Below are 1,422 nucleotides of genomic sequence, written 5' to 3'. Positions count from 1 at the left end.
AGTACAGGACAATTTTTAACCTTCAATTTTCACCACAGGTGTTGGGGGGGGGTGGGGTTCAAACAAGAACACTTTTCAAAAGGTAAAAATGGCTTAAGCTAAATCGATCTACCTCATCATAACTGAAGCCTGCTAAATGTAGCCCACGAGACATTCCTTTGGTGATAACTGTAATGTTTACCCCTTCGCAGGAGAGGAATCTCAGTTCCCAGAGAGAAAAGGGAAAGGGGGAGGAAAGGTGGAAAGCCACTCAACATGTCTGCCCTGAAGCTAAGCCAGCCATGAGACCCAATAGGTGGGACTGATTCAAGCAGCTGAAAGGCAGAGCCAAAGTCTCCCAGAAGAAATTCTACCTGTGGGCAGCAGTTGCAGCTTGAGCCTGAGAGCTCCAGCCTGCCCTTCCGGGTGGCCTGACTACGGATTCCGGACTTGACTTACCTAGCAGCCCCCACCATCGACAGAGCCACTTCCTTGCAATAAATCTCTTAATCTAGATGTGCTACTGGTGGAAAACACTGCAGGCAGAACTCTAACCTTATGGTACATCAGAGAATTTGTTCTAGAGAGAAACCATATAAATTTGAGTGTGGAAAAGCCTTTCAGAAGTTCTCTTGGCTTTCTCAACATAGGTGGATACACACTGGAGAGCAACCCTATTCCTGTAATCAGTGTGAGAAAACCTTTCATCTTAGCACAGATCTCACCAAACGTCAGTGATTCCACACTGGACAGAAACCTTATGAATGCAGTCACTGTGGAAAAACCTTCAATCGGAAATTGAGTCTGACCACACATCAGAAGATGCACATGGGGGAGAAACCTTATAAATGCGTTCATTGTGGGAGAACTTTCTATCAGCAATCAAGTCTTATACATCAGAGGATCCATGCTGGAGAGAAACCTTATAAGTGCAATGTCTATGAGAAAGCCTTCCTCTGAAGTTCAAACCTTATCACACACCAAAATGTCCACAAGGGAGGGCTGGGAGTGGTATTTCATGTTTCTGGCTAAATATTCTTATCTTGATTCCTGCCTGTCCAGGCAGGGATAACTTTGTGATTCCCTGCTTTTGCTTCTGGTATCCTTTGGTTTGGGATGTTCTTCCCTCTTTCTGTTTGGTGAAATCCTATTCACATTCGTCAAGGACCACGTCTGTCAAAGCCCTTCTAATCCATGCAGGTCTTCCTGTGTCAGAATGGGACCTCCATTTCTATCTTAGCTTCCACTATCAGACCCAGCTAAAGACCTGCTTTCCCAAAGTGTTATTCCCTAATTGCCCTCTAGCCTCAAAAACTTCACATAGGATTATTTGCAAATTCTTAAGTCTAGGCATTTCCTTGGTTTTCTCTCCCCAGTGAAGTTGTAAAACTTCTTGGTAGGTGGGGTAGCCAGTTAGCTCAGTTGATTAGATCACTGTGAAGA

General features: G+C 44.7%; 1 protein-coding gene across 1 annotated transcript; it reads left to right on the top strand.

Moving 5' to 3' along the window:
* The first annotated feature begins 537 nt into the window (after positions 1–537).
* Positions 538–939, top strand: LOC103605491 (zinc finger protein 678-like). The gene is made up of 2 exons (XM_008590096.1): positions 538–668; positions 750–939. The coding sequence occupies exons 1-2, from the start codon at positions 538–540 to the stop codon at positions 937–939; spliced, it is 321 nt and encodes a 106-aa protein (XP_008588318.1).
* The last annotated feature ends 483 nt before the right edge of the window (positions 940–1,422 follow it).

The sequence above is a fragment of the Galeopterus variegatus genome, unplaced genomic scaffold, assembly GCF_000696425.1.
Source record: "Galeopterus variegatus unplaced genomic scaffold, G_variegatus-3.0.2 Scaffold5840, whole genome shotgun sequence".
NCBI classification, from domain to species: Eukaryota; Metazoa; Chordata; class Mammalia; order Dermoptera; family Cynocephalidae; genus Galeopterus; species Galeopterus variegatus.
The sequence above is the reverse complement of the archived record's forward strand: the minus strand, read 5'-3'. Positions and strand labels throughout refer to the sequence as shown.

What these genes read in the sequence shown, in the direction of transcription:
- LOC103605491 (XM_008590096.1), top strand. Translation starts at nt 538, where the DNA reads ATGGTACATCAGAGAATTTGTTCTAGAGAGAAACCATATAAATTTGAG. An exon ending in CAACCCTATTCCTGTAATCA is followed by an intron (nt 669 to 749) that starts GTGTGAGAAAAC and finishes TTATGAATGCAG; the next exon opens with TCACTGTGGAAAAACCTTCA.